This window comes from Mastacembelus armatus, chromosome 10 (assembly GCF_900324485.2).
Source record: "Mastacembelus armatus chromosome 10, fMasArm1.2, whole genome shotgun sequence".
NCBI classification, from domain to species: domain Eukaryota; kingdom Metazoa; phylum Chordata; class Actinopteri; order Synbranchiformes; family Mastacembelidae; genus Mastacembelus; species Mastacembelus armatus.
This window is the reverse complement of record NC_046642.1, coordinates 8170929-8193793: the sequence shown is the minus strand read 5'-3', so window position 1 is coordinate 8193793 and position 22865 is coordinate 8170929. Positions and strand designations below refer to the sequence as shown.

Here is a 22865-nt window from a genome sequence, read left to right as displayed (position 1 = left end):
ATACAAGGCAGACTATTCCACAGTGATTTGCAGTGAGCTTGAGTTGAGCCTAAACTCATTAGACAAAAGCCTTTATTACATTGTGAGACGGCAGAGCTCCAAAAGTAGTCTTGGGATAGCTTTCTTCGAGAGCAACATGCATTTCAAAGGTTTCTATCAACAAAGCATATTGTTAGTGAATGAATACAGCTTAACAGGATTAAAATATTTTGAGCGGCAGTTATTGTTGCTACAACGAGTACTGTGTTCTGTGAGCCAAAACTTAGATACAACATAGATTTCTACTGAACATCCACGGTAAGACCCATAGCACATAACGTGCTGATCAGCAACAGCTTTCTTTTCTGACTGAGAGGTTGCTGAGTGTCATGTGAGGTGGCCGACCATGCGAGAGTGCGTTTGATCCGGTGACCGGGTCAGCCCTGATGTTAAACAGAGTTATTAGGGGACTTATTAGGGAGAGTCAGAGAGCCAGCTAAACCCCCCACTGATTCCATCATTACTGTCGTTGTGGCAGGGTCATTACCACCCTGCTGCTAGGGCTTTGTAGCAGGGATTGAGAATCTGCTGGTGTGCAGGCCACATTGGCTCAGTGATGAGAATGACTGCTTAGAATAGAGCTGTAGGGACTGATGTAAAGGAAAATGGCTGTCAGAGTGAGAACTCCTGCAGGATTTATCAGATCTCATATGATGACATTTTATGAGTAGCTGACAGTAGCCATTTCAGCATGGCAAGTACAGTTACCCCTGGTATAATTTGAGAAATATTGGCCATTTTTTTTGTAAAATATGATTGAACACGCAGAACATGTTAGCCTTTTTAAAATGATAACAACTGCAATACCAACCATACTGACCTCTTTCTTTATAAAGAAAGGTTTTCTGTGTGATTGTTAATATCTTTTAAAAATGGCCATTTTTTTCTCAAATTGTCCTACAGGTATGGAAATTCATGAGCACAATTGTGTCTTCAACCAGTTTTTAGATTTTTCTCAAAAGGCATTTTATTGGTTTGATAATACTTTTCCTAGTCCCTTCCAGCCTTATTCACCACATGCACAGGCTAACTATGTTCATTAGCAGCCCAGGCATCATTAACACAGAGGCATGCTGGGAAAGGATGTCCCAATAACCCAGCTCAGAGGGATGGACTACAGCTCCTGATTTCTCCTTCAGGATGTACATGCATCTCTGCAGAAATCCACACCACTGACTTTCAAACAATGGATTAACTTACACAGCAAACACCAGCAACAAATACATGTACACACTTAAGTGTAATTAATAATTAGCAGTAGTTTAACATTTACAGAACATTGTTGAAGTACACACTATAGTATACAAATATATATATATATACATATGTATATATATATATATTTGTATATATATATATATATATATATATATATATATATATATATATAGGATTTCTTCTGCTGTTGAGTAACCTCCCTTGTTTCTCTGTTTTGTTTCTGCTGAGAGGCTCAGACATCACCATTACAAAGTGGCATATGCCCTTTGTCCGTCAGCAATTGATGTGGGCAATGGAGGAAACATTTTGGAAGAAAGGGGGTGTAAAGTTTGCCAACATCAATCTTGTTTCAAATTGAACTGCATAGTTCCAGCTGAATGAATTGCCTTTGAAATGCAGCGGGCCATGGCTGCACACATTCACTCCCAAAGTGAATCTGATTTGATCCCAAGAGCCATACAAAGGCACAACCCACTGATTGATAAAGCAAACTGAGGGGAGATGAGGGTAAAAGAAAAAAAAAAGAGCGAAGTCAATGGAAAAGAGGGGAAGGAAAGAGGGGAAAGTGAATACAGCAAAGCAAAGGCAGAAAAGGAGAAAAACAAGAGAAAGAAAGCAAATTGGGGAAAACAGTTTAAAAATGGGAAATAAAATAAATCTATGACATGGCTCGGCTGTTCTACAGGGCTGATATAATGTCTCACATCGAAGTTCAAGATGTGACAAACTGAGATGGTGAACAAGATCAAAATAAAGATGTGTCTGTAATAACAGGCTGCTCAGCTATATGGGTGGTGGTAACATTTTCTCAAGGTGAAACACCTGCCTTGACATCAGGGTCTGGGGTGTAGCTGTAAGTGTAACACATTTTAATTTATGTTGGTTTAATACATTAAGTAAAGGAAAATTGAGGTTAACGTTTTGTTTTGCACTGTAACCCTGTAAAGTTAATGACTGTCCAATGAATTGATTCTAGGAACAGGTACAATATACAAAAATGTACAGAATCTGTTATTTATATTTCAATATAAATATATTATTTATCAATATGTTATTTATCTGCAATACATTTATATATATTATTTTAATTTACATCACATAATATATAATTAAATTTATAATTAAATCTCACGTGCATGCATTATATATTTTATCAGGTTTACTTACAGATACTATATAACATTTATATTTTGCAGAGCAACTTTCTGGTTTTATTTTGATCACCTGAATGTAATGTAGTAGACATTGGTGCTAGATAAAGAAGTTAGAATGGACATGTTCTCATACCTTTTCTTTAAACACGTAGTTACCATGTTATTTAATTTTGAAATGAGTTGATGTCAGTACAACTTAATCTCTGACACATCTATGGCCTTCAAAGTGCCTTGGAACTGACACATGCTGAGTTTTCATTCAGGCCAAAGAACCATCTCATAATAAATGACTAAGAAAAAAAAATGATAAAAAAAAAACACTTTTAGAAGATTGAAGTGGAGTCTGAAATCCCTCTTGATTATCATTTCCTTTTCTTGGTAAAACTCATTAAGCAGTGAGACTCATAAAAGCAGCAGGGGAGATGACAGTCTTGCATTCTCAGTTGTTTTAGAGGCCTCTGAGCGCAATAAGCATCCAAAAATTGAGGGCCGTTAAAGTGATTCTTTTTTTTCCTCTTTACTCCCAAAGTGTTGTTGTTCAACAATGCAAGTAACAAGCAAGAATCCCAAGAAACGTGGAGCTAACAGAAGTCTTTTTGCACTATTTTCTGAGGGCAGCTCTGCAGGGAAGGCATTTTCACCTGCTTGCCTCATCTTTCACGATACACTAGTCCCCTGAAGTGTGCTTTACTTATAAATATCCACGTATGAGATGTGGCAAAGATAGAGGAACAACAAAGAAACAAAAGAAAAAGGTGTGTATACCGTATGTGTGTGTGTGTGTTTTAAAAGTCGGTTTTTACCAGTTACTTATTTGTCAAATAAACACAACGGATTTATCATCTGTGGTTGCAAAGGAAGGTTACAATGAGACCTCAGAAATCGATCTTGCAAGCCTCAGTTCCTCCCCCGGAACCCCCAAGGCTGCTTTAAACTGCACTAATACCAGTTAAACATCTGGATTTGATATGAAGAAAGACTCTACCCAAACAGGTCAGATTCAAAGTGAAAATAAAGTGGGATATTTTGACAAAATGTTCCAGCACGCTTACTTTAAATATCCTCAGATGGCATGTGTTTGAAAGACTGTATTGCATGAAACATGAAACAGAGGAAAAAGAAAAACAAAACTATTTCATTTTAGGAAGATCCCATCTAGCATGTTTTTTTTTTTCCTAAACATCAAAGCACTTCTCATTGGCTTTCAACTCTACCAACATAGGGGGGTAGATATCAAACATTAAACAGCATTTTTCATTCATGAGCAAATCATGTTCTCTTTCAACAATAGAGGGGAAAGCGCTGATTCAGTGAAGTCGCTGCAGGGGTAATTGATAGGGATCCAGCAAAGGTAACTCCCAGGGGAAATGCTGGATCACGAATTCCTGCCCTGCTAGCGGGTACATGGACCATGGACTTTTTTTTTTTTTTAAAACTCTAGTAGTGGAGAAATTGAATTTAAAAAGACATTTAAAGCTGAATTAAAGCCAAGTGTCTTTGAAACTCAAAACATTAAGTCATATTTAATTTTAGGAATCATTTTTACAATATACTTCCTAAAAGCATTTCTGATTTACTATAACTAAACGGTAAATATTGCATCCTTATTTACAATTTATGAAAATAAGAAAATAAACAAAATAAAAAAATAGTTATTGGGAAGGTGTCAAAAAAGATGTGACTCTTGGCACTTCAGAAATGTCACAGACTACAAGTTAAGAAAATGTAGTGTCTGGCAGTTATACTCTGGTGAAACGAGTGAACAGAATGGCATGACTGCCAGGCCTTTCCCTGCTACTTCATTAAGCCTTGCAACAACTGTTCTTTCATACCCACATTCTCCTCCCATCTGTATTATGCCAGAAAATCACCTTGCGGCAACCAAAGGAAAATTGCTATTTATTTCACTGAGAAAAAGAGATGAGCCCAGTTTGTCAACCAGGGTGCTGTAGGAACGAGAGAGCACGAAGCTGCTGGCGGGCTGACTGGTGTCCAAACACATGGTGGGTAAATGGGAAAAGTTGGAAGATAGTTATGTCCGCACACCCTGACAGTGCTCAGATTTGACTGTTTTGCAGTTGACAGAGCTCTGACTTCTCCCCTCCCATAGCTGCTGGAATTAGAGCGGTGTACTACACACACACACACACACACACACACACACACACACACAGTCAAAGAAGTGGAAAACACTCAAACTGTCATGGGAGGAATACATCTAGTGCATTCAGAAACCCTCCTTCTTAAAAAAAAAAAAGAAAAAAAACTTGCTCTGCACTGCTTGTGTTATTCATCAGCAAGTTAGGTAGCCTGGTTGTGTATCTGGGAAACAAACTGGCCGGGACAAGGAAACTCCCAGAGCTTCCTTCACGAAACCTTCCCATCTTCCCCTGATGGAGTATTGGTCTACTGGACTGGAAAAGGCAAGAAGTAAACCAAGCATAACTGCTTTCAGTTCTCACATATACAGTCAGTACAAGCTCAGGTTTGTGCACTGTACACCCACGTGTGCACACAAAAACACTGATCTCAAACTACTCAGTGGGTACAAAGGATGAATAGAATGTGCAGCCATATTGCATTTCTAGCTTTCTCAAAGTCGCAAATGCATAAACACACTGGAACAAGAGCACCAGTATCACTAATTAGCACAGTGATTTGAATTGAGAGCATATGCAGACAGCGTGCAAATGCAATGAAAAAATACCTGGTTTTAAGATAATTAACATTTCAGTGAGAAAAATGGTTTCTTAAAGTGTCACAAGATGAAAGTCGCTTGGCATCTACTGCCCGAGAGGCAAACGAAGCATGTGTGTAGATTAATTAAGTAAGGGTTGAGGAGAGATGACGCCGCCTTACCTTTGCTCTGCGAGGAGAAGCAGAGGGAGAGCTGAGCAAATAGGTCAGGATTCTCAAACTTCTCTTCTTTGACTTTGATCCAGAAGCAATTCTCTGCCATTTCCTGAGGCACTATCTGCAATGACACAAGGATTCCATTATCACCACAATCAGAAACCACCATTCCACACACCTGCCACTCAAAAACTTCTTGTCACTGGAGGTGGGATTTATGTGTGTTTTTCTGTGTGTGGACACAGACATGCCCTTGTTTGTGCATCCTTAACACGTAAATGTCAAACAGGACAAACAACCAAAACAAAAAAAAAAAAAAGACCAAAAAAGTAAAAGGGGCCTGCAGGTTAAAAAACATTCTATAATGTGATGACAAATCACATGAAAATCACTACTGTACTGTTACGTTCCACTGTTGACTCTGTGTCCTACATTAGGTTTTCACAGCCAGCTAAACTCTTCACTATACCACATGTCCAAGGAACAGATCAGCATGTTGTATTTGGACGATTTAATGTAAAGACGTGTGAAACTTCAATAATAAGAGCATACAGAATTGTCTTCATTGTAAAATATCTACATACAATCTTAAGTATTGTTATCTAAATATTTGTCTGTAATTTCATATACTTAAAGTGAACATAAACCTCTTACATACTGTCATCCATCTTCACGCTTAGGTGCATATTACTGTATTCATTTGCCATCAAAACGTATATACTGCATGAATATCACCAATATTGACTGTAAACATAAAAAACATAACACAAGAAGTACTCAAAGCATTGCCACTCAGTAGGGTGGAACAGACTGGATGGATATGGATAATGAACCATGTTCTTCTTTACTGACAACTGCTGCAGAGAGACCCACTTTCTGTCACATAATGCTGCTTGGGTAGTATGTAAGGAAAGACAAACTCTTGAACTGTACAACTGCACTAATGATGACGTGTGCATGGACTGAACGAGACAAGTCAAAGATTTACTTGACTTCTCCTGGGATTAAAAAAAAAAAAAAAAAAGAATTCCAGTTGACAGCACAAAACCTCAGTACATTAACATATCACTCCTACCAAGACTTGCCTGAAAGCCTGTTAGAATAACCAAACACCTACACCTCTTCCATTCCCTCAGTGGACAAGAGAGAGTAGGAGTATACAGATTCAGAGATGAACAAACCCATCCCAAATGTTGCAGGTATTACTAGCTAATAATGTGTGTGATACTACATTACAACATTTACATTGTGTTATGAGCTTTCGTAGGAGCTCTTACACTGTTGTAGCTCTTTATCAAGGGTGTGGAGCAGCCGTTGGCCTGTTGCTGTGCTGTTGAGAGCCATCTCATAACCACAGTAATTACATATAAAAAGAGGTGTAAGTGCACCATTTATGCAGGACAGACAGAGAATTCCAGTTGATGCTGAGCAATCATTCTTAAGCCCATATAGTAATGGTGATAAGCAGAACAGCATTGCAGTGTTCTATAATGGCAACAATAGGCTTTAATGGAAAGCTAATGACATGAGCTGGTGTTGGTGTTGAGCGTAGATAACAAAGTGCCTCTCTACTCTTATTTGCCTCTCATACAACCCACTCAAAATCCTAGAAAGCAGTTTGTCATGTGATAGCCTAATTCAGAGAAAGTGGTGAAACAGCAAATGTAACCATAATTCCCTAGATGTTTCACCGTTTTACTACTACTGCTACGATTAATGATAATTATAATTATAATGGGCAGCATACATAGTGACAGCTCATGCTATAGCAGTCCCAGTCACAAAAGTCCTCCATAACTCTCTTTGATTTTTACCATAATATTTTTGAAGAAAGAACGAAAGACAGAAAAAAAGGAAGACCACTACTTCAATGCATCCCTGACATGCTCATTTGTTGTAAGCCTGTAATACCTGAACTGGCTTTTGTTATTTCCTGTAAGTGAAAGAAACAGCCAGCAGCTCTGAGATATGCCTCTAATGCAATTATCTTTATCTGAATTACATCATACAAGAATTTGCATTGTCAGAGCAAATTACAAATTACTGCCTCATTATAAAATGGAAAATATAGCTATTACCACATTTTTATTATTGCAGCACTGCTGCAAGTTGTGAGTGCAATATTGCTGACCATAGAGTGGTTCTGTTAAAAATATTGACTAAACACATTAGTAGACTTCACACCAGTAACGTTAAATTCATTCTATCTCATTGTCAGAAATGAGGGTGTTTAACATGTAGTTGCTTTAACTACAGAAGAAAATACATCAAACAACACAAAGATAATAAAAATTTTGTTTTGGCCGTTAAATGCATATCATGCTCTTGCACTGGATTGAATACATACAAATAAGATAAGAGTAATACATTAAAGGATTATTAATGGAGTACAGTACATTTCTGGTAAAAATTTCTTACTGAATAGTAAGATTACATGAATTTTGGAAACTGCATAATGCAGTGTATTGTCATTTCCATTTTTAAAAATCAAAACTAATTGGCCAAAATCTTTCAGTGGGCCTCATTGACATACAAATAGAGGAAGTTCAAAAACCTAAGTCAAGCTGATTTAACATGCATATAGCACATAAGCAAAGATGACATTTCCCAGTGTGTGGCTGTGCTGGTTATGTCCCAAATGTGTGTCTTGTACTACTGCTTCTGACTAAGAATGTGTCACCACTACATCGCTTCCTTGACTGGAGAACTAGGTATGGTAATTGAATATGCAGAATAATTTCTACATCTTCCAATTTAAAAGCTGTCTTTATATATTGTGAATGATGTTTTACTATGTAAGCTTCTATCTAATCAAGCATGTATGTTTGAGGATATATGTACACATGCCACAAACATTCAGCTACTCTCATGCTTTCATATAACTCTCTATGGTGTAGTATTCATTTATGCTTTTTTGATGACAGCAGTCCAAAAGTCTTCTTTTGCATAGTTCATATATTTGTGAGATATGTGTGGGGTAGTGGCTGGAAGAGTGGCAGGTGAGAAAAATCACTTTACAATACAATAACATATTTTTTTTTATTCCTTTTTACAACCAATCATCCTAACTACCAGCACCCCTATACTTCCAACTGCTGCACATAGAAGACAGATGACTCTTGTCCCACTTAATCGACAGAGATTGTTTTTCCTCAGGTTATGAATTTAATTTACATCACCAAACTAAAATTCCTGTGGAGGCAAGGTTAATGCACCTGCACATTAACTTGTTTCTGTGCACTTCCCAGAGAGTGGGCATTTGCATCACAAGACAAGCACACAAATCATATATGCAAAACTACTGCACAGAAAAATGAGTAATTATATTTAAAATATCAAGGTTTGTATTAAGAAACAGTTGTTTACACAATGGGTATGATATTCCATACTGCTATATGACAGAATTAATTATTTTACCCACTTCCACACAGTGTGACGCATTTGCAGACGTGGCATTATAAGAAAATTCAGCCTATAATACTCTGGTAACAATGCAGTTAATGTTGACTTGTGTTTCCACATTTTTTTTGTCTGATTTATGGTTGTCATTTGGTGACCTGTTGTTCCATAAATAAGGCATTGTAGAGAGCAAATTATACCCAATTTGTTTAGTTGATTCTTACAAAAAGACGACAGAAAATGAGAAAAAATAATTGCAATGGCCCTCATCACACTGAGAAATAACATTCCAAATTTCTTTTTAAAACATGTTTTAATTTCTCTAAAACCATCAAATACAACATACACTCCTAACATGATGTTAGTCCAATGTTTTGGTTGCTGTCAGTAATTGAAGACTAAAACACAAGGTTACACAAGCATTGGCAAAGAATAATTAAATTAATGCTAAAGTCACCTAAGGCAAAAGATAAATTATCTATGGGAAAATAACGCTGGCATGTAAGAGAATGTCCTATTGAAATGGTATTCAAATGTGATGGATCATTACACAACCTAGTCTTCATTCAATTGTGCAAATCCAAGGACATTGAGCAGTGAAAATTGTTTACTGTGGAATTCTTTGAAATGGGTGGCAAGTCTGGCCTGTGAATGAACAGTTGTTTGCCAAAATAAAGAAAAGGCATTTGAATAGAGCTCCTTTTGGTTTGGATCTTCAACTTTGTATCTTTATATTGTGTAGGGTTACTTCAAAAATCCTCTAACGTCAGTGGTAAGCATTTGCATGAAACACTGAATAAGATTTCATGTGAAATAACAGGGTGTGTTATTTCCTTAACAGTTTCAAATCTCCAATACTATTGGTGAACATGAGAATGTATGTTACAGTTAAAGTTACCATACCTTAGTCCAATTGATCCTCTTCATCACAGTTTCAGGCTTATAGACCTTCTTAGGCTCCAGTCCATAAGGCAGCTTGACGACAGGCAATGCAGGGGGAGGCGGAGGCAGACCTGGGCCCCCAAAGAAAGGGGGAGGAGGTGGGATTCCACAACCAGGGGGTGGTGGTGGAGGTGGAGGTCCTCCACCTGGAAAAGGAGGTGGTGGTGGAATGGCAGCATGGCCAGGGATGGGAGGTGGAGGTGGAGGAGGACAGCCACCAGGTGGAGGTGGGGGAGGAGGAGGTGGAGGAGGTGGAGCTGTTATACCCCCTGGTAAGGGTGGTGGAGGTGGTGCTCCAGGTGCACTTGGACCCGCTGCAATCTGCAAATGCAAGATAGAGATGTTCAGATGTGCATCAAATGAAGTAGGTTTAATCCAAACCTTATTGTAATGCCACTATTTTGCATAAGCCACAAGCCATGTTTCTTTGTGCGTGAAGAGGCATTTTTGTGCTGTGACAAACAATGTTCTACTGCCTACATAACTGTCGCATTTTACATGAGCTTTGACTGTGAGCAGAGATCAGAACATGTGTGCGTCAACAAGTCAATTAGACCACTGTAATATTTGATGGCGAAGATTACAAGGTTCTGTGCAAGTGTTGTTTTCCATGTTCAGACCACCGCCTTTTACTGTTTTCATGACTTTACTAAGCAAAGACACCACAATCATTTCGTCTGTCAAATTGACTGAGTGTTTTAAGCAGCAATGATGTAAATAGCATATTCCTTTCAATGTCACTATGGTACAATATCCCTTGGTTGATGTCACTTAATGTGCAGTCTTGCCCAACAGGCTGAAAAAATAAAATCACCAGATAAATCCATTATCATCTGCAGTTTCTTTATACTTGCCCGCTGCTGACACAAGTCATACTTACAGTAGCTATCATTCTAAACAAAATCAGTTTATCTGAAAAACAAAATGCTAATGTAAATCAACCAAAAGGTCAACGTATTGTGTTCATTAATCCCTGCTGATATATGTAAGCACCTTGACACTGAGCAAATTTCTGAATGACTATTGTTTCACTTACAAAAGATAAGAATGTTTTCCTAATAAGCCTTCATTATGAGTAATCACAATGGTGGACTGTTAATCAGTACACCTGGAAGTAATTAGACCCAAGACTGATAAGATAGAGTCTTTCAGTCCTCTGACATGTTTGCAGTATCACACGTGCCACATACACAGGTAGTCGGCAAGAGTGATAATGCAAATAGAAAAGTGTTTTAGAAAAAAAAAAAGATATGCAAATACAATAATTACAGATACCCGAGCTTAGACAGGGTTTGACAATCAGAGCTGATTAGGTGTCGGCTCTTACAAAAAAGCATTTCCACTTGCACTTCTCATTTCCAAAACCAATTCCCCACTATGTACATTTCCCCAGTCACTTGATTGCGCGATGTGTGCATAAAATGTGATTGGCTTCATATTTAAAGACATTACGTAGTGTTTCATTACATAATGGCATTGGCGGATTGTTTATTAGGACTGAAATTAAATAGGTGCTCTGCAAGGAGCTTCTTACCCAGACCGCCCAGAGCCCTTCAGTGAAAATCCAAATCCAATGATTACATGTCTGTCAATCTCGAGCCCTCCGTGGCCCATTTTCTCTTTTAAGATTAATATGAAAGAATGGAAGCAAATTATCTGCTAAATTAGAGCGCATTTGTTTCCATACTGATGGGCCTTTTGAGTCTGTAGGTTTCTCTGTACCTCTCTCTCATCTACTCAATAATAAGCCGAGTTTCTAGGATCTAATATGACTGCCACTGGAATATTATCCTAGGGCTGAACTAGGTCTGGACTAGCAATCTCAAGTAGGTGAAATAGTAATAATACAGTAAGCTAAATAAAAGTAGTCATAGTCATATGAGATGAAATAAACATATCAATCTATACAGATGTACAGAAAGAACTCAAATACTGCGTTTTTTAAAAGATACAGTGTACCATGACAATTATCATAATATATGTTTCTAAGTACCTTTTGTCTTTTATATATATTCTCACCAGGATGTAAAGGTTTCTTAGATGCTTTTGGGCTGATGTTACTTTTGCAGAGCCCATCTGGAGCACTGTGGAAAGTCAACAATCAGTCTAATATGAAATCTAACACATCCAATTTGGATTTACAGTCTCCTGGACTCAGTGGGGAGGTCAGTGTGGCAGGTAATTAACTCTGAATACTATTTGATTAAATCTATGCCCCAGTCTCATCTCTGACAGACAAATTCAATCACAAAGTGTTTACTTAGGAAAATTGCATTAAAGAAGCATAAAGTGCATGTAGCTAAAAACCCTATACAGTTCTTCCAACTAAAGCTCTTAAATACATGTTTTCCTTAAACTGTTTTTGTAGATTAGCAATTTCAAGAAACAAAGCATTTCATCAACTATAATATAAATCAAGTGTCAGTATCTCATACTATATCTCACAGTGAGATTTATTTTTTTGCAAAAATGGTTTAAGACAATGATTTTCAGTTCACATTAAACAAGGTTTTAAGTGTAATGCATATTTTGAAATAGATCACACATGCAGAAAACTGAGAGGACAATAGGTCAGTTCCATAATCAGCTTGTTTCCTCAAAAAACAAGCACTACAATCTAATTTATTTAATCAATAACTTTGATTTGCACGTGATTAAATTTGAGATTTTGTCAAGGGCCACACATGCAAGAACGACACCCACCTTGGCATCAGATTCCCTGATGAGTCTCTGAGCCTCTTTGAGCTTGTCTTTTTCAATAGTTAACTGTGCAGATACAACACACACACACACACACACCACAGACACACACCATAGTAACACACATCACAACAGACACAGAGGGCAACAGAGAGGCACAAATGAGGGAGGGTTAGACAGACAGAAAAAGAACACTAGTACAGGTACAATACTCATGCCAAACACAAAAAAGGCAGAAAACAGGGGAGCAGAGGAAAGAGCATGTCCCTCACACAGTCAATGACAATGGTAGTACAGTGCTATATTCCTATTTTGTCTGAATGAGCTATTTGATGTGCAAAAGGCAGTGTACTGTACTTTTACACATAAAACAAGATGTAATCTATCTTCAAAAGAAAATCAGTATAAAATACTGACTGCAGCATGAAAGGAACAAGACGCAGCATCACCGGGAGTTGGTGCACCTTCAAAACCTTTCTCCCAGTTCTTTTTTTCTGGCATCACAAAATGCATTTCAACTTAACACTTTCAGATATGTGATGGGTATTGATTTCACTGTGCACTCTTTGTTTTAGAAATATATTCACTTCGCTTTGATATTTCACTCTGTGCAACCATGCCAAAAAAACAACGGGAGAATATTCTATGGTAACTGAAATGCACTGTTTTTATGGAGTGATTCCTACAGCACACCTCTTACTATGGACGGTAGAGAACTAAATATTGAATATGTATATTGGAAAAGAAGAGTCTTTTAGAGGGGTGACTTAAAAAGAACTTGCATTTCACAAGATTTTTAAAAAATTGTAGTAAAGTGCAATATTTAAAGCAAAGAAGTTCAATTTTATCTTTCATCCTCAGGGATTAAAATTTAGAGTTAGTGGCTCTGACATATCTTGGTTAAAAAGAACAAGTCGGGGATTTCCAGCAGGTAGAATGCCTTCTCAGAAGTCCAGCTTTTCTGACCATCATTCTCTTTACAACTGAAAATATACAAGTGCACATATATATATATATATATATATATATATATATATATATATATATATATATATATATATATATATATATATGAGACATTTGAATGGCACTGAATTTAACAGTGTTTTAACAACTGAGTTGGCTAAATCGTATAACAGCAAGGCACACATAACAGGGACTACACTGTGAGTTCTGCTGTCATTATCAGTTGAGTCAAATTCTATAATCAGCCAGGATGGAAGGCAGCCTGGCAGTGAAAGAGCGAGAAAGTGGCCTACTATACCTCGAGCTCCTCTTGGGGCCAAGTTGGGTCAGCGACAAGACCGCCAGGTTGTTAAAACCTATTAATGGGGTTGTGCAGAGTGCTCCAGTGTACCACTGCAGTGCTACATTATTCATCACATCCTGAGCCAATGCAATGAATAGCTTACTTTTTTTGCTATGAATGGTTGAAAGCAAAGGATTGGGCAAGGGTGGATGATTTCCACTTGTTGTGATTTCTGTGTCCTTTGTTGATGTTTACAGGCAGAACCTCCAGTCAACTCAATTGGGGGGATAATCAAACAGACACATCAAACAGGCTGCTTGTTATAATGCCAAAGTTCCAGGAGAAAGACTCTCATTTAATGTGTTGGTTCACAAACAAGCTGGAGAGAAATGACTCAGACATGCATGTGTTTTAATATCTGACAGGAATTTAGTCTAAGAGATGAAAGGTTAAGGTTAGCTCTGACTTCATTCATATTCAGCAAAGCAGCAGTGATAGCACAACAGCTTTGATGGACAAACTGGATGTGTGTCCTCACACCGATTTAAAGGTTCTGTGCTCTCACAGTTAATGGCTTTCTACAGCACTGTCAAATGTGGATTAGGTTGCAAAACAAACTCCTTCAGCTCAGTCATTCTGATGTAGGAAAATCGAAACTGTTTGAGAGGATGTCACTTGCTTTGTTGCTTGAGGCAGCATTTGAACAGTCTATGTGAACACCTGCCTAAAATCAAAACCAGAAAATAACAGAATTATTAATAAAGAACTTTCATATTTTAGAAGATTGCTGAAAAATACACATTTAACCCTCACAGCTCCAAAATCAGCTCTAATTAAAATGAAATTAATATGTGAGTTACAGTGAAATTTCTTCTTTCTAAACAGATTCAATTAATTGAAATTGAAGTAAGGGTTTATTTATGGGCCATTATCCATAATAGTAGTTAAGTCAATTTAAGACTACATTCTATATAATCTGTGTTCTGACAAGATGCATAGGAGATATAGGACAAGGAAATTACATGTTTCCCTGCTGAGGTTAATGTTTGGTGCAGCAACTGCCCTTTAAGGGAGTATTCAGACAAACAGATGAAAAGAGGGTTTGACTCTCCAGGGCTTCTATGCTTCACACATCTGTTAATACACCACAGTCAGTCAGTCTTCAACAGACCAAGAGAGAGTGAGAGGAAAGTGTGTGCTAGGAAAGGAAACACAGCATATAAAGCCCTAGCAGGAGAGAGAGGTCAAGCAAAGGTAACACAATCTGATCCATTCATATCTGACAGAAGGCAGAAGAAGAAGCGAGCAAGAAAGAAAAAGGGAGAGCAGGCAGAGCAGGTGGAAAAGAGCCTTTCTGGTGGTCTAATTAAGATTGGTTTGACGTAATCGGGAAAAAGGAGAGTGATGAACAAGTTTGGGTAGAAATGCAAGTAACAAGTATAGGAAGTGCAGGAGTGGGATATACAGACAAAGATTTAAGGAAAAAAACACTCTTTGGCCAGGACAATGATTGCACTGTGTAACAGCATTTGTTGAGGACTGAAGACTGATTGCCATAGGACTGGAGTAAAAATAAGTGACAGCTGAGAAAGTCCCCAGTGATACCTAGACCACGTATGCAGGTCCAGTTTATCAGACAATGAATGTCGACATAAGCAACCAGAGATGAATTTTTGAAAGACAAAGTAATCTCTAATATGCATGTAGCTATACCATCCTTCAATGCTGGTTTATATTAAATTCCCTATGCAGTGAGGCATTCTGCCCTTTTGTCCCACAGCAGTACTAAAGTGTTTAAAATTGGGTTAAGGGGGAAATAGCAGTCATTTTCAGTGCTCAAAATGGAGGGTTTTGCTTAGGAAGAAACAATGTGGAGGCCAAGAAAGGAAATGCAATCCATCTCTGTGATGATAGAATTACATAGGAAAATCTTCAATAGAGCAATTTGCCCATATAAAGAGCTACAACTTAAGGAGGAGATTGACCCTTTATTAAATCAAATGTTCTGCATCGATGATAACTTCCACTTACAGCACAAGCACATCTGTAAGCGGAGTGCAAAGGTATCCTTTTGACCAAATCAGCGCTTTTCTAGTGGTGCCATTACTTTTCATTGCTATGATCTCAAGACAAACATTTTTATTCTACACCCTGTAAAGTCAGATTTTTTTTCACAAAACATCTATCAAACCAAATACAACTTCCTCTAGATGTTAGATTTTTCATTATGTCTTTTTCCATCCTTTTCTGAGAAACATACAATCGTCTGGCACAAGGTAAAACTATTTTGACGAAATAGTGGGATTTCTATCCACGGATTTACCTGGGATTCCAGGGCCTGGATCTTTCCTTCCAGCTCTTTGATTCTTTCTTCTTTCCTTTGAGACTCAGCCTGGGCCTCCTGCCGTGCGCTAAACTCCTCATCAAACTGCAAGAACAGAGACACAATTATGTCTATGTGCACTTAACAAACGTGTACACACAGGTTGGTAAACAGCATGGTGTCTCCAGAGAATGGCCACAGGGCACATCAACACAAACCCAAACACACTGTCTTACACTCTGGACCATTTCTATTCATAGCCCTCATGGCCCTTAAGCCCTGTTGTCTTTTGCCTTTGTTTCAGACCTGCTTTCATGTATGTTGATGGATCTAACCTTTGCAGAAACCAAACCATGTCACTACGATGATTTCACTGGCCCAACAGGGTGCATGGTGGGCAGGGGGGACAGGGCTCGAGAAGAAAACAACATTCCCAGGACCCCTTTGGTATCAGCAAACAGTGATACAAAGGATACTTTGCATAATTGTTATGCTATATATAATGTGCTGGGGGGGGAGCTTTAAAAATATATTTCTCTCAAATAACTAAAAATACAATTATCAATCAAGAATTTAATTAAATGACATGGAAAAGGAAACGTAAGCTGCCCTTAAAGGGCTAACTTAAAATGCAGAACTGTATCAAGACAAGTCCGCACATGACTTAACTCAGACCGGGCACTGTGAACAAATAAATATACATCAGAACATCGGCATTGATTCTTGTAATGCTGATACGGATCATGTAGCATCACAGCCAGGTATTGATCAGGGCATGGAAAATCAATAGCTTGTCTGGGAACTCTGAGGAGGAAAAAAACTTTCCTGATGGGAGCTGGCCAACCAAGGGGCGCTGTTGCAATGATTTATGTCTCACCTTCTTGGAGTACTCTGCCGCCTTCTGCTCACTCTCTTCAACTTTGGCTTTATCCACACACTGATCTGCAAGACAACACAGTTACAGTCATGAAATACTTCAAGATAATGTATTTTGAGTTTGACCATCATTCTCTGGTCTGATGTTACAAAAACTAAATTATGTCATCACTTGTCTAATACCATCCCACAAGGAATCATGCTGGTGGCCATAACATGCTATGGGAGTTAGGGACAAGGAGACTGGCCAGAACTGAAGTAAGGATGAATGCAACAAATTACAGAGAGGTCCTCAAAGAAAACTGCTCTAGTGTCTTGAAACAGTTTGTCTTTTAGTACTATGGTTCATATTTTACTACTTACAGATGGCACTGCATATTTTGAATTAAATATTGTTTAAAATAGATATATGTGATTTAAAGCAACACTTGGAAATGAAAAATTTATTTTAAAAATCTGTTCTGAGGAAACAGTGAGACATTGCACAAAACGGCTTGGGCACTATATTTAATACCTACCTTACATACAATGAAACCAGCCATACTGTACAACTCCTCACTCATGCAGGCATACTAACCTCTTGCTCTCCTTCTCAATTCAACTTCCTCTTAGTGATAGAAGTGTCATTTTAACTTTTTAACTACTTTTTTTAACTACTGTTTTCCAAATGTCTTTTTCTGGTCTAATTCTGTATGTTTATTGATAGTGTATGTGGAAGATTTAAGTGTAAATTACTGTTAGATCACACATCATGCAACACATTTTCCCTCTGAAAAATAATTGTTAATAGGAATCAACACTCTAATTTGAATGAAAGAAAGGAAGAATAAAAATGGAAAGGGGAAAAACAAAAATGGTGAAAGGCAATTTTCAAAAACCCCAGTAGATGTGAAAAAATTCCACATCTTCTGTGTGAATGTAACAAAACACATCCTTGAAGGTTTTTTTTTTTTAAACAATTGATGACATCTCAGTAAAGTGAGTGAGAAAACTTATTTAGTACTGCATTAGTTCTTTGTGGATAGGTTTAGAAACTTTTAATGACCCTTTGTTGGCAAGTCACAGAACCATTAGTGACACAACAGACAGACAAAGTGGTGTTATTTATTTCTTTTCTCTGTTTGAAAAAAATTCCATTAGTGTTGCAGCTCAAATAGATGTTTTCTGTGTGATTTCTGGAAAACAGCTGACAATAACACTGACTGAGAAAATGACATTTAAAATTATTCTGAATGAACTGAATATTTGAACCAGATATAATGTATTATTCATCAATAATTAGATGACCACATCTTATGTGTCAAGCCTCTGAGATCTCAGGGGCATCTGGTAGAATAATGAGAATGACTGCAAGGTATCAGAAGATTTTTAGCAACATATGAGATTTACCTCCAGCATTGAATAAACTAAAAAGAAAAAAAAAAAAAAAACAAATCTGGAGGATGATGTCACTATTAGGATCTTAACCACAAGCTGTGAAGACTTACTTGTATTTACTTTTATTACATATTTTAGACTTTGGCTAGCACATAAGAAATATTAAGCTATTCAAAAAGTACCAATCAGATGAGTGAAGTCCACGTCCAGTCTTTTACTGTAGCCAAAGTCAGGGTCCATCCCACTGCGATGCAGAACCACCTGAGAGACACATTCTTCTATCACCTTGTAATACTGTGGTCTGAGGGGTCAGGAAACATAAAGCAGAACAATTAGACAAGCTGCAAAAAGATATGAGTGACACAAACTCTACAAGGCTAATTAACCACAAATTATTCCCTTATCCAAGCTAGAGGTCACAAAATGCCATGTCAAAAAGGGGGATGTTGGAGAAAATAGACACCCTATTAAATTTGATCACTTGCTTCACCTCCATCATGAAATTAGCAGATTAATGGGCACACACAACCCAGGTCTGTATTAGTCTGTCCATTTCAAGGTGACAGACGGTAGCCGAGGCTATGCTTGCCCTGTTGCCTAATTTGCAATCATCTTTGCCAATTAGAGCAACCATAAAAACTGAAATGTAAATCTAATCAGTGTAATGTGTGTAATTGAAAGCACAATGACCGGGAAAACATGTCAGCCAGTTAGGAGTGCAGCTGAGTGCTTAGTGTTGTTGAGGAGGGTATTTGAATCAGCCTGCAAGTCCCATTCCACCACACAGGTTACTATGTGACCTTTTCTCTCTAACATTATCAACTTTAATTGCATGTGACATTTAGCAAATACAATGGCAGCTCCAAACTGCGAAATAATTATTTTCATGCATGACACTGACCAGAAGTTTAAATTCACAACAGAAACAATGTATTTTATGTTCCGCTAAAGATTCAACTTTCTATTCTTGTAAATTCTAAGGAGAGATTTGAAATGAGGTACAAAATAATGACCCTTACATATATAATAAAATTGTAAACAAAGCAATTTTCTATAATAGGAACAGCAGTAACTGACGCTATTTCCATGTAGGAATGACCCACTACCTTAATTATTGCAATTTACATGAATGGCTGGGCAATTGCAATTCTGGTAGAATGCTGTGATATGTGCAGTAGGGGTACAGTGGGGTGAACACATTATATCAGCAGCTGGAGTAGGGACAAAACTCAAATTCAATAATTACATCAATTCCTCTTATCTCTTTCTTAAATAACACTTTACAAGTGCGAACAGTTCTTCTATGAGTCCCAAAGCACAAATATACATTTGAACACTCTCAGTGGTAGCTGATGTTCCTTTTATTTTTGCAGACATTTTGTTCTTATTTCAGACAATAGCATATTTGCAAACTCTTGTTTTGACAAATAAGGTCACACCAGGAAGACAGCGATGTCAGTACTGAATAGCAACAATGCTGTAGTTAATGTATTTTTAGCTTCCTGAGATCCTCCAGTAGATTTATATAATGAATAACTGAAAATCAGAGATGCTCAAAAGATATTTTACAACTTCAATCCAGATAAGAAACTCAAAGTCTGACCAAAGCCTGTCTGCCTGATGGCTGCACATAAAAGCATTAAGGGGAAGGAGCACTAAAATGTAATAACTGATTTGGGGAGGAAGATCTGTGAACAAAGTGTCTGTTGCTAGCTGGGTTAATTTTTTTGTAAGACCAAAAAGGCACATATATCCAAGTATGTCTCTGAGTAAAAAATGACACACATATTAAACAGCAACTTCTCCTATAAAAAAAAAAAAAAAAAAAAAAAAAAAAAAAAAAAATGTATGAAGTTTATTTCCTAGGCTTCGACTCTTGCCCGTAAATTCAAAGGCTATGTTCTGTTGGTACCTTGTGGGTGGACAGGCCATATCATGTTATGAACAGAAATATGAAAGAACACAAAATTCTGAGCCAAAGCAAATAAGAATAAATCAGCATTTAGGTGCAGTGTTTTGAAAGCATGAAATGCCATACATTAGCCTGAGCTGGTGGATTCGCCCACTCACAACTGCAACAAGCTAGTGAAAGCTCACACATCGCCCTGTATGGCTTAAGCACTGTGGCACTCGGCTTACAACTGTCACCAATGCACACCACATTATTATCTCAATAAGCCGCCCTATTTTTCCTTGGTCCTCCATCCTCTGCCACCAAGCAGATAGGGGCTGGGTGGAGATAACTAGAGATGGGGAGAGTGACCCAGAACTGTCAGGCCCCTCCACAGTAGGCAGGGCTGGGCTCCAGAAACCAGCATATGTCCTCTTCATTATTCCCCACCTCTTCTCTTACTTTGATGGTGCCTTCATTTCTTCCAATGATAGCTTGCTGTTCAGTACAGCCCCAGTCACTTGATCCAGCTCTGCTCCACATAACCAGTGTAATCCCCATATCACCACGCTCCAAAAAAGCAGATCTGCTCTATATTTACTGGGTGGGTTTGATGTGCTCTCATTCATTAGACTTGCAGTGCGAGATTAATTATCAAAAATAAACCAAGCCCCAGAGGGGAGAACAACTAATGTTTTGTTAGGAGGAATGACAGTGGATACAGCTCTTGAACAGCATGACTACTGTATAGTATCTTATTATTAGAATACCAATTATAATTTTAATTAATTATATTTTCATTTCTTATTTCACATTGTAATCAAGGTACCATGTGTGCCATAAATTCAAATAAATAAAATGGCAACATACAAGTTAAGCCATTACTTCAGATAGGATGTTATATGAACACATGAATTCCTTTGATCACATCATTACCTAATACTCAGTAACGCATTAAATGATTTTCAACCAGAAGCACACATTTCTATCATACATCTGCAGTAGTTTTGCTGTCATGTTTTGAAAATAATATATTAAACTATTGTACATTCACCCACTTTTAACCACAACATGAAATAATAGTAACTTATTACTTACTACTGGAAATAGCTGCATATATAATATCTTTAAAAACGTTTTATTTGTTTTTACGAGCACTGGCACTGATCTGCTCTTATTGCTGGCCTACAGAGGGGCATATGGACATTGGCGCTGAGGTGGACGAGGCTGTACAAGCTGGTTAATGTGAATTCTATTTCTCACTTCCTCTGAATAGACGAGAAATACATTATTCATAACACCAAGGGGACAGCAACTTGTCTATGGTAAATTCATCTTCCTCCTCTCATTCTCCCTTTATCTTCTAACTTTCTTTTTTTTAAGTCTTATTTCTGCAAAAAGGTCTGACACAGCAGTGAATTCATCAGTGTCACTCCATTTAGGGGAGTGGTGTCCTTCCTGCCCAGTGACTGACATACAGTATTTGCTCTTCAAAGATAAAGTGGAACTCTAACCCAACAGTTAATCACCAATTCCAAAAAAGTAATATCCATACTTTAATAATTTATGTCTTTTAACATTCAGTGTTGCCAACTTGAGCACGATGCAAGCCTGTGCAGTACAGGACTCCACTCTGCATTGTAGTGCAAAGCTAACAATCACCCAATGTTGGGTTTGACAAGTAGAGTCACTAGACCTATAGCTTTTAACCCACAGACGATAAAGCATGGAGTTCCTTTCATTCTAGCCAAGTAAGGTCACAGCTGCAGCTTAGAGGTGACCAAATAATCTCTGCTAGTCTATCATCTCCGACTACTGACTATGAAGTTGAGCTAATCATTACTGAAGATAGTAGTTGTGGAGGTCTTGTCATAACCACTGATGACTAGCTTGGATGTGCACCGTGTTTTATGGTAGCTGCCACCTGATGTACAATGTTTTACATGAGCTTGAATGGTGGGTTTTACTTTCACATACTTTTACTGTGATTTGTGTATTATACGTTTCATGCACACCTCACTGCAAGAATAATGTGAAAAAGCAATAAAGTTAAAAGTAACTCATTAATTAATATATATAATGGTAATGAACAAATAAGCCCAGTGATGTATATAAATAAAAGACCAGTGATATGTAAAATTGACATGGAACTTACCTAATGTAATAGTCATTCCTAATGAGCAATAGGTGCTGAAGAACTGACAAGAAGTAGGTCTCGGAGGCAGTGTCTTTCACCATATTGGACAGGAGATGGTACACCTCATTCAGATCAGTATAGAAGCAAGGTTAAGGAAAACAGTATAACAATGACTTTTTAACTGAATTCTGTAAATCAGTTAAGGTTAATGTCTTAAGAAGACACCCAATTCAAATGTATTACCCAATTGCATTCAAATCCTGTAAATATTTACATTAACGCCCAAAGACAATTTTTATTTGTTCTTTTTCCCTTTATAACAATTTATTTATTTATCTATATATTTTTTTGCAGTTCCTCACTTTAGGTTTTTGGACAGGCATCAATGTGCAAAAGCAAACAGAGATCTGGTTCCTCTTATTCGCTCTTTCTCATGGGAGCTGAAACAGTGTAAACAGCTAACTTGAGGAGGGGGATTGGAAATAAAGAATGGTCCCTCTGGTTTACCTGTCTCTCCAAATCTTTCAAGACAGGGAAAATAATTGCATAAAAAAACTCAGTACTTTAAATGGTTAAAGCAAGAAGGATGGAGAGCCAATCATTCACAGGTCAAAAATATGGCTAAGATTCAATTCTCAGATTGAAACTGACATGTACTCAGGGGCGAAAACTCGTGTTATTAAATTTGCAAAAGGTATCGATTATGT

At 37.6% G+C, this 22865-nt stretch overlaps 1 protein-coding gene across 9 annotated transcripts in view; it reads right to left on the bottom strand.

The window, feature by feature from the left end:
* diaph2 (diaphanous-related formin 2) overlaps positions 1-22865 on the bottom strand; it is a 340283-nt gene that overhangs the window by 207943 nt on the left and 109475 nt on the right. For 8 of the 9 annotated variants that reach the window (XM_026329686.1, XM_026329687.1, XM_026329689.1 and 5 more), the window contains 7 exons: positions 22177-22293; positions 18313-18431; positions 16755-16819; positions 15878-15982; positions 12309-12371; positions 9567-9926; positions 5271-5385 (listed from right to left, as the gene is read on the bottom strand). In XM_026329686.1, the coding sequence (XP_026185471.1) occupies positions 5271-5385; positions 9567-9926; positions 12309-12371; positions 15878-15982; positions 16755-16819; positions 18313-18431; positions 22177-22293 (944 nt within the window). The remainder of the gene's footprint in view (positions 1-5270; positions 5386-9566; positions 9927-12308; positions 12372-15877; positions 15983-16754; positions 16820-18312; positions 18432-22176; positions 22294-22865) is intronic. The other variant, XM_026329688.1, reaches the window with a different exon arrangement.